Source organism: Hyalella azteca, unplaced genomic scaffold (assembly GCF_000764305.2).
Source record: "Hyalella azteca isolate HAZT.00-mixed unplaced genomic scaffold, Hazt_2.0.2 contig15826, whole genome shotgun sequence".
In the NCBI taxonomy this organism is placed as follows: domain Eukaryota; kingdom Metazoa; phylum Arthropoda; class Malacostraca; order Amphipoda; family Hyalellidae; genus Hyalella; species Hyalella azteca.
In genome coordinates this window covers 191,766-203,734 of record NW_025945661.1, presented here as the reverse complement: position 1 = coordinate 203,734, position 11,969 = coordinate 191,766, and the positions used below count along the sequence as shown (strand labels likewise).

The window sequence follows — 11,969 nt, the reverse complement described above, 5'->3', positions numbered from 1 at the left end:
GGAATTTGTTTGTTTGACTGATTGAATTCATAATAAAAATTAATTACAATATTTCTATTACATTCTAATTATGATAGCTATTCCTTTATTCGATTCACTGTTTCTAAGATAACAATAAACATATAACTATAAACAGGGCTGTACTTATCATTATTATTTGCCGAGTAAATTATTCATATTATCTTTGCAATATAAACGTTCAATTAAACAGTATTACTTTCCCAACTGTCTTTGCTTAACCTATAATGATGAAATCAATGTAAAACCGAAAACTTCATGTCAATTTTCATATTGTTAGTCCAGCTTGTGGGGACATGGCAACGTATTGTGGTCGACGTATCGTAGGGTACGTTTCATTGTTTCATTATACGTTTTATTGCACGATACGTTGCACGATACGTTGCACGATACGTTGCACAATACGTTGCACGATACGTTGCACGATACATTGCACGATACGTTACACGATACGTTGCACGATACGTTGTACGATACCACCGAATTGGTGATACGCTGGGACTTTTACCCTCCACCGAACTTGTATCGCACAAAATTATCCATATTAGTTCTTACATTGGCAGCCAAGATCTACATTTGAATTGATGCCTGTTCAGGGTATAGGCTGTTCAGACTACTCTTCTTGGTCTTTTTATCAAGGATCCTTGACTCTGAGTCTCACTTCGCTTCAGAGTCCTTGACTCCGAGTCACTCTTTTCATTTCAGAGTCCTTGACTCCGAGTCCCTTCATTTTAGACTCCTTGACTCCGAGTCAGTCTTTTCATTTCAGACTCCTTGACTCCGAGTCAGTCTCTTCACTTCAGAGTCCTTGACTCCGAGTCTCACTTCATTTCAGAGTCCTTGACTCCGAATCTCACTTCATTTCAGAGTCCTTGACTAAGAGTCAGTATCTTCATTTCAGAGTCCTTGACTCCGAGTCCCTTCATTTCAGAGTCCTTGACTCCGAGTCCCTTCATTTCAGAGTCCTTGACTCCGAATCAGTCCCTTCATTTCAGAGTCATTGAGTGATTCACTCTTCATTTTAGGTTTGCTCTTCACTACCCTAACAGTTCTTGGTTAGGGTAATGAATCAGAACTTTAAACACACAAGTTTGGATTTTTTGTTGTCGGTGCCGTGGAAACGGATGGGTCAGAAGGACACACTTTAATTAAATGTCTATACCAACCTATTGTAAATCTTGTAAATATTTTGATGGAAGAATGAAACAGCGGTATATATAATGTATACTGGATTATGGCAACCTATTGTAAATCTTGTAAATTGTTTGATGGAAAAAAACAGCGGTAAATATAAAGTATACTGGATTATGGCAACCTATTGTAAAGTTTGTAAATGGTTTTATGAAAGAATAAAACAGCGGTATATATAAAGTATACTGGATTATGGCAACCTATTGTAAAGTTTGTAAATTGTTTGATGAAAGAATAAAACAGCGGTAAATATAAAGATTGTTGGTTGTCTGTTTACAGCTGAGTGGTAACACGATAGACAAAGTTGAATAAGAAAATTTGAAAGATTTAAATTAACGAATGTAAATTAGAGTGTGAATGAAAAAGTATTATAAGGAGCATGAGTGGGGTAAGCATGTAACTGTAGAAGAAAACGATACCTTATCAATACTCATGCTATTACATAATTTATTCATATAAATAAATAGCACACAGCATTCATAAGTTCAATTTAGTTATGATATGTTCAACTTATTTAGTGATGATAGGGACAAAATACAAATATAGCCATTATACCAATTAATAAAATGTTTACAATGAAATAAGAATTGAACTAACCGAAAAATACAAAGAAACGAACACCACTTGTTCAGAATCAAATGAAAGAAAAACTATTTATGATAACATATAAAACTAAAATGATTCAATAAGTATTGAAGCTAGCATTAGGTGCAACATTAATAATTATAGCCGACAGACTAGAGCGACAGTTAGCAGGCACTTAATACGTTTAAAGCCTTATTTATGACTTCTAGCAACTTAAATTAGCAAAATTAACGTGTATAAAAATCTGTTTCCGAAGGCAAATATAAAAACTTACATCGATAACAAAGAATAAATAATGGGTGAAGATCATCTATGGATCATCTATGGGTCCATAGATGGGGGACAGACCCCCACACCAGGAGGAGGGGTAACCAAACCCACATGGAGGGGGTGGGCATGAAGCCCCCGCTGTAGAAGGGGCAGTATGGACACTGCAAATAATAAAATATAATTATTATTTTAATATTTATATTATTATAATATTGTAATAATAATTTTAATAGTATTAAATTTAATTTATTAAAATTTTAAATTTAATTAATTTAATATTATTATTTATTATAATATTATATACATTTTCAATGCATTTATATCGCAAAATAGATTTAATCATCGATTTAAGATTCAATTTTAAAAAGTTCTCCGCTATGCATTTGTACTTTGTTTCTTAATTCATTACCATTCTTTTATACTTCATTCATCAAATTTATTCTTTGATAAATAAATATTTCAGTAAAAAAGAAACTAATAAACTTATATTGTAAATTTAGATGGCAAAAATTGTTCCCGTTTTTATTTTTGTATGAAATAGTCTTAAATTAGGAACGAATTAAATACATAATTTCTGAGCTAATATGCCTGAACTGACACAATTCTTAATCGTTAATTGCCTGAGCTAATTAATTAATAATCAATAGTTGCTGTGTCATTAAAATTAATTATTAAATAATTGTCTGACCTGGAAAGAACCGCACACTTCACAGATGTCAAGGTCGTACAGAGAGTACACCTCGAACAGTGTCTGGTTGAACCGTTCTGCAAAAAACAACAAAAAATTTCACTCATTTCGTGGACTAATTTTGAAGTGAAGAGAAAACTGGATGAATTTTGTCCGATGTCCGATGAACGTTGATTAGACAATGATCGTACAATGATCGTACAATGAACGATTAGACAATGATTAGACAATGATCGTACAATGAACGATTAGACAATGATTAGACAATGATCGTACAATGAACGATTAGACAATGATTAGACAATGATCGTACAATGAACGTACAATGAACGATTAGACAATGATTAGACAATGATCGTACAATGATCGATTAGACAATGAACGTACATTGTCCGATGAACGTTGATTTGCAGCGCGGGTTTAATTGGCGGACAAAATCAACAACTTTCTAAAATCAATCTTCCGAATATCTTCTGAGTAGCAGCGAGGATCGTTAACTTACAGGCCCTAAAGATCATGAACAGGTTCATGCTTAAGTAACAAAGTTCTGTGAACCACAGCTCTCTTTCTACAACACGTAAATTTCAGGCAAAATAAAGCGAGAAGGATATAAAGTATATTTGAAATTGCCAAATATACAGATTTAATTGCTAAAAAATGTATTTAATTCCATGGGGAATATTTAATGGCATCTGGAGACCGCACAGTGATTATTCAACACCAACTACGTCAAATCAAACATGAAGTTGTCTCTACGTCACCAGGTTGGAAGTGGCTGTAGATGGCTGCTGCGTTGTAGCGGGAGTGGTTGGAGACAGCGTGCCAGCGTTCCACTTGGTAGCTAACGCACGTCCACTCCTCCGTCAACTGCGGTAGAACGGAAAAGTTCATCCAAATCCCCCGGGGATCAACATATATGACGCCAAATCAAATGGCCAATAATAATAATGTTAATACTATCAACTGCGGTAGAGTGGAAAAGTTCATCCAAATCCCCCGGGGACCAACATATATGACGCCATATCAAATGACCATTAATAATCATGGTAATACGACGATGACTATAGAATAGAATAGAAGTATCGGCACTGAAGAAATAGGCCCATGGCCTGTTGCCCATTCTTGAATTTTTCGTGACTTGATTCACAAGGGATCCGGCCTTTAGAACCCGATCTTTCCATAACTGACTATTGATTGAGATCACTGCTGGACTTATTGCCTGGTCCGTAATTTGCTAGGCATTTTAAGACTGAACATGTGCTTCTGCATAGCTTCGTCTAGTCTGTTCTTGAAGGCGTTCATACTCGGAGCGTCAACGATGCTTGACGGGTTCTCAGCTAAGGGACGGAGAGGTGGGTGACTGTTGGGTGGAGAACATTCGTTATAAATACCTTTCCTGATGTACCCACCCTACTGAAGTAGAGGTCAACCGTGGTGTCGGTGCGTACTGCCCAGCGCAGGTTGGGCACAACTCGGCTGTCCACGAGACGGATGAGGTCGTCTTGCATGACGTAGTAACCTGAGGGCAGGTGGATGCTGGTGATGGCCAAGCCGCTCGTCTCGCCATCTTCCTCGCATGTCCATCTGGTAACACATACAATAAACTGCTGGTGCCTAATTTCAAACCGCAGGTTTATATGTATCGTGATAGCGATTCTAGGAAAAGCAAGACAATGGTACCTAATGTTCTAACCCCTCATATTATAAATTTTATCAGGCGTGCTCTCAGTGTGAAAATGCAACAAAATTCTCGAATTGTAACAATATGAGAAAAAAGGAAACGTAGTCACAGGAATATGAAAAGCCATGTGGCTGTGACAGGCAATGATAATAAATGATGTGCCTACCTCTTTTATCATTGACAACCGATGATGTGCTTACATATCTTACCTCTGGCAGGCAAAAATCTGCACCCATCTCGTGTCTCCGGCAGGAGATGATGGATATGACAGGCTAACGTGCGCATTCACACCTTACCTCTGATAAGCGATAATGAGCCAAATCTCTTACCGGTGAAAACAATGTAAATACACATATAATACTACTGGTAAGCTATTATGAGTCTGAACCACGCACCACTGACAGGTGATAATGTGCCTCCACCTCGTACCTCTGGCAGGTGATAATGCACCTGCACCTCGTACCTATGGCAGGCGATATTGTAGCCACTTTTCGTACCTTTGGCAGGCGGTGATGTTGATGTGAGATTGATTGCGACCGGAATACTGGGCTTTGATCTCGAGGTCGTACGCATCCACTGGCGGATAGTCCATTTCGTCAGGCTGGTCGACTGCGTAGGTGTATTCCAGCTGAACAATAGCCTGTCCTGATCCATGCCCTATCACGTTGATGTGGCCATAGATAGTCTCCAGCTGGTAAAATAGCGTGATTCCTCCATTATTTAATGTCTGAAAAATGTGTTCAAGATAAATTTATAATTTAATTATTCATTGCATCGCCGTCCATCTACGTTCGACAATCGCATGGCCTTCGGGCACAATTTGGAAAATATGTACGATGCTATTACCCTCATGTCGTGAAGTTACCGAAGTATTTAAACTCACTAAATCTCATATCCGAATAATAAATCGCATATCTCATAATCTCCGTTACCGATATATTTAAACTCACTAAATCTCATAAGAATAATAAATCTCATAATCACCGTTACCGAAGTATTGAAACTCACGTCAAAGGAGCGGATGGCTGCAAGGTTGCCGTCGTTGGAGAGGTGCACGTCGAGCGTCTGGTTGGGGTTGGTTGACATCTCAAAGCGCACGTGTAGGTCTGTGATGTCGCGTATACGAGCGCGGTATGAGTACGCAACTAATGCCTCTAGAGCAACCACGCTGTCCTGTAATGATACAAGCTCATCAATGGAATATTCATGGATAATTATTGTAGGAAAAATAGTATTGATCTTTTTCAGAACTCGTAGTTTCGACGCTTCAAGCTACAGCTTGGTCAAAGACGAGACGAGAATACACGTAGACGAGATTCACGTAAAGAGTTACTTTACGCGTTATAGTTAGAAGAGTGCACGTAATTGTTTAACAAGAGGGTGTTGGGCGATCGACCTATAGCAGATATTTCCTTGCTAAATTCACAGAAAACGTTCGCGTAGCAGTTATGTCCCGTAATCGGTTTGCATGATCATATATCGTAATCTCTTTACCGTTGTACACGTATCGTTATCTGTTTACCGTGGTACATGTATCGTAATCTGTTTACAGCAGTCGTGTAATCAGTTCATGTAAAAATTTACCGTTATCGGTTGACCGTAGAGTGTCCTGCAAATGGTTTACACGAACATTTACAGTAACCCTACCGGAAATTTACAACACACGTCACGACACTTACGACGGTCGTGATGTGTCCGCCGTCCGTCTTGCGCATCTCGGCGAGGAAGCGCACGATGCTCTCCTGCACGACGCCGAGGCTCTCGCGCTCCACGTACAGCAGCAGCGCGTACGCAGTCGTCTCCACAGCGTGCGCGTCCCACTTCTGGTCGTCCTGAGGGAGCAAGAGAAGAAAATATTGATGCAATATTGTGGCCTCTTTCCTTACTTGGGCTGGGTGGACTTCTGGTCGTCCTGAGGGAGCAAGAGAAGAAAATATTGATGCAATATTGTGACTCCTTTCCTTACTTGGGCTGGGTGGACTTCTGGTCGTCCTGAGGGAGCAAGAGAAGAAAACATTGATGCAATATTGTGGCCTCTTTCCTTACTTGGGCTGGGTGGACTTCTGGTCGTCCTGAGGGAGCAAGAGAAGAAAATGTTGATGCAATATTGTGACTTCTTTCCTTAATTGGGCTGGGTGGACTTTTGTTCATCCTGAGGGAGCGAGAGAAGAAAATATTGATGCAATATTGAGATCTCTTTCAATGCTTGGGCTGGGTGGAGGGTCTCTTTCTCACCTTGGGCTGAACGAAGAGTCTCTTACATACTTTGGACTGAACGAATGGTCCTTATTCTACCTTTAATCAGACTGTACGAAGGGACTTCATCCTACCTCTGGTCGGACTGTACGAAGGGTCTTTATCCTAGCTTTAGTCAGACTGTACGAAGGGTCTCTTCTTTACCTTGGGTTGAATAAAGGGCCGTTGGCTGTCCTCGTACACCAGAGGGTTCGTCCCAATGGGTTCTCTTGACCAGTACACCCGCGACCCTGTTGCGCAATTTGGTCATCAGGATAGGCGAATTTTCATTGAATCGTTGTTGGAAAAATAAATACAAACGTTTTGGGCTTATGATAATATCAGGATAAGTCTTTTGCAACTTCACCCCTCGTATAGCAACGTAGGCCATCATCACGCACATTCATCGCTCATTTTTCTTCATCACTCGCTGTGCACCTTCCTTCCTAGTTACGAGCCTACATATCTTGTTTCGCACTCTCACCCGATGCTACATATGCACTTTCTCATTTATATAGTATTTCTTCCCCCCACCTCCCGTAAGGTTGCACCACCCAAAAATATGGACATACATCTTTCTTTTGCCGAATTCTACATGTGCTAAGTCGAAAATCGAGTATTGTTATACGCACAAATAGATCCTGAACTTTACTGTAAATATGTCGACATCTTTGCGATTGTTTGGGATGAAAATAAACTGTGAAATTTGCACACGGCTTTAGAATTCAATTCTGTCTTGAAGTTCACTCATGAATTCTGATAAAACCGGTCTCTGCCTTTCCTGGATATATTCGGGCAAGTTGAGGATAATGTGTTCGTCACCAAAGTTTACCGGAATCCCTACATACATCGGAAAAGTCCTGTACAAAGAAAGCGAATGTCCACAGAGATTCAAAACGAGCACTTTAAGCGCCCCCATGCATCTAGCTTTTACAACCGGTACATCCGCTAGCGACTTGAAAACTGAACTCTTAACCTGCAAGCAAATTTTGTTAAACAACGGCTATGCGATCAAAACTATTGACTCTAAAATTTGAAATTATCGAGCAGGTCAAAACCTACCTAATAATGAACCTACATACAACGGAAGCATCACGACTATTTATTACCAAAATCAGATCAGCACCGGCTACAAGACAGATGAATGAGTCCTTTATTCAATTGTGCAAAAATAACATCAGAAACACCACAGCAACTGACCGAATCAAACTTTTGATTTAATATAATAGCAAAAACTTAATCATGGAAAATAATCGGGACAAAAAAAAGGAACCGCTGCAAGAAACCAAAGATGATTACAAATTTTCCTGCTATAAAGAAGGTTGTAGACTTATCCAGAATGTTAATTATATCGGTTTAACTAGTACGACCTTAAACCGCCGCCTCATATGTCACCTTTAATCTGTGGGGCCAAAGAACCATATGCGAAAAGCTCACAACGAGACCATCACCCGCGCAACATTAGAAGCCTGCACCAGCATCGTCATGCGGTGCCCCGACACAACGAGACTGACGATAGCAGATGCTCTCATCATCAAGAACGAGTCTCCAGCAATCAATTTGTAAACACAGGATTTGTCAGAAGCGTTGAAATTATTCTCGGAGTAATTTAAGTTTCGATTATCGTCTGTATCCATTGTACTCCTCGTATGTACTAATATCATCACAAAACAACAATTTCAAATATTGTAAAACTCTTCATTTACTTGATGATGAATATTGAATATTCGAAACGTCGTAAATTATAATTATAATACAAGGTCCCTTGTAAACCTCATATTCGAACTTTCTAATCCCACTTAAATCCTGATTCGTCGAATTGCGAAAAACAATAAGAAAATTGTTAGTAACAACTACTCTCCGGTCTTCAACGAAATTTGTATCAAAGAACAGCTTTCTTTACGCATGGCTACCATAGGTTAAGCACCTCATCCATGGTTACGCACCTCAACCATAGTTACGCACCTCAACTATAGTTACGCACCTCAACCATAGTTACGCACATCAACCATAGTTACGCTCCTCAACCATAGTTACGCTCCTCAACCATAGTTACGCTCCTCAACCATAGTTACGCACCTCAACCATAGTTACGCACCTCACTCCATAGTTACGCTCCTCAACCATAGTTACGCTCCTCAACCATGGTTACGCACCTCAACCATAGTTACGCTCCTCAACCATAGTTACGCACCTCACCCATAGTTACGCACCTCACCCATGGCTACGGACCACAACTATGGTTACGCACCTCAGCCATAGTTACGCACCCAGAGCTGGATAGCGCTACTTTGAAATGTAGCGGCCACTACCGCTACCGCTACAATCTACAATTGCTTAAATGTGGCGCTGCTACCGCTACCGCTACTGAAAACGTAGCGGCCGCTAGTAGCGTCGCTACCTGTAGCGCGCTACTGCTCACCTCTGTACGCACCACAACCATGGTTACGCACCACAGCCATGGCTACGTACCTCAACCATAGTTACGTACCTCACCCATGGCTATATACGCACCTTCAGTGCGTTTCATGGAGGCGAGACGTGCAAAAGCAGCGTCCGCACCACCCGCCCCCGCCTTAGTTAGCGCCCATGCCACAACCGCGACGTCGTACGGGTCCACCAGGCTGGGCAGTTTGCGGTCCAAGTAACTGGGGAGCCAAGATTTTATAGCAATGAAAGCTGGACGAGTTGATACGTCAATATACGTCAATATAAAAGGAATGTTTATGTTATTTTTAATATTTTTCCTAACAAGATAGTCATGAGGCTTGATTTCATAAAGGCTGTAAATATATGAAGACTTATGGTTTAGGCCTTATGGTTTTCACTGCCTAGCAGGTAGCAGTGAAAATGATTCGACACCAATGCAAGTTGCCTTGGTTGAGCGCGTCCTGCTCACTCAACCTTTGTTTCTTTCTAGTTCATATTTATTTTTATTATAACTCTATGATAGTCTTTGATTTTCATCTGCATCATCAGCAATAATTACAAAACACGCCTCTCTAGGTCGTAGGTAGAGGCAGTCATTGACTGCAAGAAGGTGGAGAGTGGAGGCAGCGTGAATAGGTTAGGCCAGAGAAGGTTAGGCCAGAGAAGGTTAGGCCAGAGAAGGTTAGGCCAGAGAAGGTTAGGCCAGTGAAGGCTAGGCCAGAGAAGGTTAGGGCAGAGAAGGCTAGGCCAGAGAAGGTTAGGCCAGAAAAGGTTAGGCCAGAGAAGGCTAGGCCAGAAAAGATTACGCCAGAGAAGGTTAGGCCAGAGAAGGTTAGGCCAGAGAAGGTTAGGCCAGAGAAGGCTAGGCCAGAGAAGGCTAGGCCAGAAAAGGCTAGGCCAGAGAAGGTTAGGCCAGAGTAGGCTACGCCAGAGTAGGTTAGGCCAGAGAAGGCTAGGCTAGAGTAGGTTAAGCCAGAGAAGGTTAAGCCAGAGAAGGTTAAGCCAGAGAAGGTTAGGCCAGAGAAGGCTAGGCCAGAGTAGGTTAGGCCAGAGAAGGCTAGGCCAGAGTAGGCTAGGCCAGAGAAGGCTACTCAAACAGTTCGTCATTAGTCTGGCTTACAGTATTCCAGAAAAGTCTGCGGCTTAGTAACTGTACCCAGCTTACGGTTCCTGTATACACCCACTGGCCCACCTGACGCCCACTGACCCACCTGACGCCCACTGACCCACCTGACGCCAACTGACCCACCTGACGCCCACTAACCCACCTGACGCCCACGGACCCACCTGACGCCCACGGACCCACCTGACACCCACTGACCCATCTGACGCCCACTGACCCACCTGACGCCCACGGACCCACCTGACGCCCACGGACCCACCTAACGCCCACGGACCCACCTGACGCCCATGGAGCCACCTGACGCCCACGGACCCATCTGACGCCCACTGACCCACCTGACGCCCACTGACCCACCTGACGCCCACTGACCCACCTGATAGCGCTGGTGATGGCAGAGTTCGCCCTGACCCTGAGGGCGCTCTGCAGGGTGGGCGTCACGGGCACCAGCGCGAGCAGCGCGTGCGCCGTCAGGGCGACGCTGCGGTTGCGCGCCTTCCTCTGGGGCGGCAACCGGGCAATTATTTTTATTTTTGTTTCTTGTCCCGGTTTTATTATTTTTTATTATTATCCATAAAGGTTGTGGATTTGATAGATTAAATATTACTGTTATTAAATTAATAAAACGATGACAGTGGTGAGAGTTTCCATGCAGTCAAATAGACAAAAACAACTTCTTGATTGTTTCGAACCAAAATATCTTTGCAGTAGGCAAGTGTACAATGTTTGTACGATTTCCTCACTTGACTGGGCCAGAGACCACACAAAACGGGATCAAATACTTGACATCAGACAATATTGTGCAGCTTTATGTTCCGCGTTGGTTTTCAGTTGTCATAACGACGCCAGATTCCACTTCTCTTTTGGTGCCTTATAGAAATGAGAGTACGATACTTCATCGAAGAGTCTCCAGTAGAGACTAGAGTCTATACTAGAGTCTAAACTAGAGTCTAGACTAGAGTATAGACTAGAGTCTAGACTAGAGTCTAGACTAGAGTCTAGACTGGAGTCTAGACTAGAGTCTATAGACTAGAGTCTAGACAGTCTATAGACTAGAGTCTAGACAGTCTATAGACTAGAGTCTAGACTAGAGTCTAGACTAGAGTCTAGACTGAAGTCTAGACTAGAGTCTAGACCAGAGTCTAGACTCTAGTCTAGACTAGAGTCTAGACTAGTCTAGACTAGAGTCTAGTAGACTCTAGGATTAAGAGTCTAACTTGAACCTATTGTTTGATATGAAATTGAGAGCCCGGCACTCTGGACTTTATGGTAACGAGGTTTAAACCCACCTTGTTGGGGTCTACTTCAGGTTCGAGGTCTTGGTAGTAAGGGGTCTCGGCGAAGCTCCCATCGCTGGTCTGATGGTCTATGAGCCACGAAGCCGCTGTACTCAGTATTTTGCGGTCTATGTACAGGTGGTTCTCCCAGTCCTGAGAGATGATTTTACGATTTATTATGCAATAATATTCGTATATTTTTTTTATATACGAGGTTAATTTTTGCAAGTCGGATGGTTGATTATGAATTCGTCTTCAAAGAATATTATCAAAACATAATCATGCTCCCTGCAGGCTTACGCTGAAAAACTTATTGCACATTCAGCTTTTGTTTATCACTTGCATTAATTACAATTTATTATTAAATAAAGATTCAAATATTAGTGTTTTAACATAGTTAGTGTTTTAATAAAATTGTATATAATTAATTCATGATAATTGTTACAAAATTATCGAGAAAATTCCACGAAATTG

General features: G+C 41.5%; 1 protein-coding gene across 1 annotated transcript in view; it reads right to left on the bottom strand.

Annotated features, from left to right (window-relative positions):
* Window positions 1–1,918: 1,918 nt before the first annotated feature.
* The window catches only part of LOC108678137 (CD109 antigen), a 37,714-nt gene continuing 27,663 nt past the window's right edge, over window positions 1,919–11,969 (bottom strand). Inside the window, exons 24-34 of the mRNA XM_047884664.1 lie at window positions 11,508–11,648; window positions 10,595–10,719; window positions 9,183–9,316; window positions 6,834–6,919; window positions 6,113–6,265; window positions 5,442–5,606; window positions 4,931–5,124; window positions 4,162–4,336; window positions 3,514–3,619; window positions 2,753–2,829; window positions 1,919–2,225 (exon numbers count right to left, since the gene is read on the bottom strand). Of these exons, the coding sequence (XP_047740620.1) occupies window positions 2,112–2,225; window positions 2,753–2,829; window positions 3,514–3,619; window positions 4,162–4,336; window positions 4,931–5,124; window positions 5,442–5,606; window positions 6,113–6,265; window positions 6,834–6,919; window positions 9,183–9,316; window positions 10,595–10,719; window positions 11,508–11,648 (1,470 nt within the window). The 3' untranslated portion in view covers window positions 1,919–2,111. The remainder of the gene's footprint in view (window positions 2,226–2,752; window positions 2,830–3,513; window positions 3,620–4,161; window positions 4,337–4,930; window positions 5,125–5,441; window positions 5,607–6,112; window positions 6,266–6,833; window positions 6,920–9,182; window positions 9,317–10,594; window positions 10,720–11,507; window positions 11,649–11,969) is intronic.